Genomic DNA, 2,500 nt, shown 5'->3' on the forward strand with positions numbered 1-2,500 from the left:
TCAATGGACAAATCTTGATCACGTGATCTGCTGTGTGCCAGGGTCTTCTGAAGACCCGCCGCCATATTGAAAGCCGAGAAGACCCTGGGAACGAGGTTGAGTGGAGTCCATTATCCCAGGGTCTCTCCGAGCGCTCACCCGCTGACCAAAAAGCTCGAAGACTCTGGGTATGAGATTGCTTTCCATCATTTTAGCCGCTGTCTGGTTTGTTCCCTTTCTCACACAGTTCTAGACTCCTATCCTCCGGCAGAGAAACTCCCGGTACGTTTGGAAAAACGACCGACAAAAAAACCTGGCGTTTTCCCGGACCTAAAAATGTGTTTTTCGACCAAACCGATTCCAGCTGTTATTAAAGGAAGCTGCGTACATCAGATGGGAGAGTCCATCATTGAACAAGCAGCTTGAACACCCTGAACTTTATCTCTCATTTTAACTTTATTTGTTATCTCTATTTTGGTTTTATTTAGGTGTCTTACACCTTTTTACATTTCAACGTATTTAATCATTCAGGTTATTCAAGTTTCTTTGTACGTTTTTCAATTGCGTGCAGAATATTCGATATCTAGCACTTCCCAATAATGTTAACGTTAATTTAAATTGTTAGTATGTAAATTGTAACCTTAGTGTCAATTTGCATCAGACGTCATCTTTAATTGTTATTTCAAAGTTTAACTGTGACACTTGCAGCTGAAGATGATCAAAGATCGATCGAAACATGTCTACAACAGTCAGAACATTGCCAGAAATTATGCTCTAAGAAGTGCTTTTCAATGTTTGGAAGACATCAAACCGATACCAGCTGTTATCAAGGAAGCTGCGTACATCAGGTGAGAGAGTCCGTTATTAAACAAGCAGCTTGAACACGCTGAACTTTATTTTTGGTTTTATTTCGGTGTCTTATACATTTTTACATTTCAAAGGATACAATCATTCATGTTATTTAAGTTTCTTTGTACGTTTTTCCTCTGCGTGCAGAATATTCGCTTTCCAATAATGTTAACATTAGTTTAAATTGTAAATGGTAATAACGAATCTTTAACATCGGTGTCAATTTGCATAAGACATTTAACTACCTTTTGAATTTAGTTTGTAAAATAGCATAACTCGTAGGTTAATGAAATAAAATGTAAGCAAGGGGCTACGGATAGCCTACACTTTGTTCGAAGGAATTTTAACCGATTTCCTTTAAAATTCACAGTATTTCAGGGATTTTTTATGTTACAATATCTTGGTAACTATCCAGTTAGTCCGAAGTCCAAAGTCCAGAATAGTTGACCATATTTAAAACTTTCTAAAAGTTTCGACGATGTTATTTTAAAATATTTCATACATTTTCTCAACAATACCAGGAGAAATGTGTTACCGAGTCATACGATGACCGGATATAGCATTGCGTGCAACGAAAACACAAGAACTCGTTTCCGGCCATGCACACAATTCTTCATTACACATTTCCTAGTTTATCTGTCGCATCATCGTTCGTGGTTTAGATACCCTCTGAATGAGGAGATACCGAGTTCTAATCTTACTTAAGCTGCCAAAAAGGATCTTACCTATGTACAGCCAATCCCGCCTGCCCCGACCCAAAATAAGTCCATTGGAACAATGACGTCAGCATTTATTCCCTTATTTTTAGCTCTCTGCTTTCCTGCTGTGATCACTTGCGCTAGGCGATTCCTGGCGGCGATTGGTTGCACTCTGAAGCACGCAACCAATCATTGCACTGCATGCGCGGGTTAGTCTCAGTCCTTATAAAATATGGACTGAGCAGGTGAGTTTTACCGCCCCTTTTTTGTGTGGTAAATTTCATAAGTTAATAACCCACCAGCTATATTGATGTGATCAGGAAACCTTGCAAACGAGTGTAATTCATTTCATCTTTTATTGAATGAAAGGAACAAAGCGTCATCATGGTGTGGTATATTGGGCTGCTCAATTAATATTTTAATGTTTCTCGGAGATATCAGTGTATCATTCAGCTGCTGTGAGTATTCAAACTTATATTGCAACAATAGTAATGGCAAGAAGCGAAGAACGTTTAAATTAGTGTGAAAGAATTGGATCTCTAATGTTATTGCTTAATGTCAGTTCCTCATTTTAAGACTCTATACTTTCATGTAATTGCATCCCATCTTTCAAATAGGAACGTCAGTACGAATAAGGGGTGGGACTAATTTCAAACTAATTTTGTACCAGGACAGGACTTTGGAGATAAATCCATTTTGACTATTCGCCATTTGCAAGAACACAGGTGCATACAAAATGATGTACATTCATCGCTGTGTCGCCCCAGCAGTTGTATCACTTGTTGCGACCTTTTGTGGAATTAAAATCTGTGGACCAGCCCAAGCTCAAAGCCCAGGTAGATTTTAATAAATGAATAAATTAATAAGAAGATGCGGCGTCTTATTGAATAAAAATTGATCACGCCCATAGAAGAGGTTGCAATCAGTAAAAGCTATAATCATTTATGGTGACGTTCTCTTTCTAACTTTTTTTT

General features: G+C 38.2%; 1 protein-coding gene across 1 annotated transcript in view; it reads left to right on the forward strand.

Annotated features, from left to right (window-relative positions):
* Nucleotides 1-1,570: 1,570 nt before the first annotated feature.
* Nucleotides 1,571-2,500, forward strand: part of LOC137998097 (uncharacterized) — an 80,410-nt gene continuing 79,480 nt past the window's right edge. Inside the window, exons 1-2 of the mRNA XM_068844514.1 lie at nt 1,571-1,771; nt 2,197-2,362. Coding sequence (XP_068700615.1) covers nt 2,263-2,362 — 100 coding nt within the window. The 5' untranslated portion in view covers nt 1,571-1,771; nt 2,197-2,262. The remainder of the gene's footprint in view (nt 1,772-2,196; nt 2,363-2,500) is intronic.

Source organism: Montipora foliosa, chromosome 3 (assembly GCF_036669935.1).
Source record: "Montipora foliosa isolate CH-2021 chromosome 3, ASM3666993v2, whole genome shotgun sequence".
NCBI lineage: Eukaryota > Metazoa > Cnidaria > Anthozoa > Scleractinia > Acroporidae > Montipora > Montipora foliosa.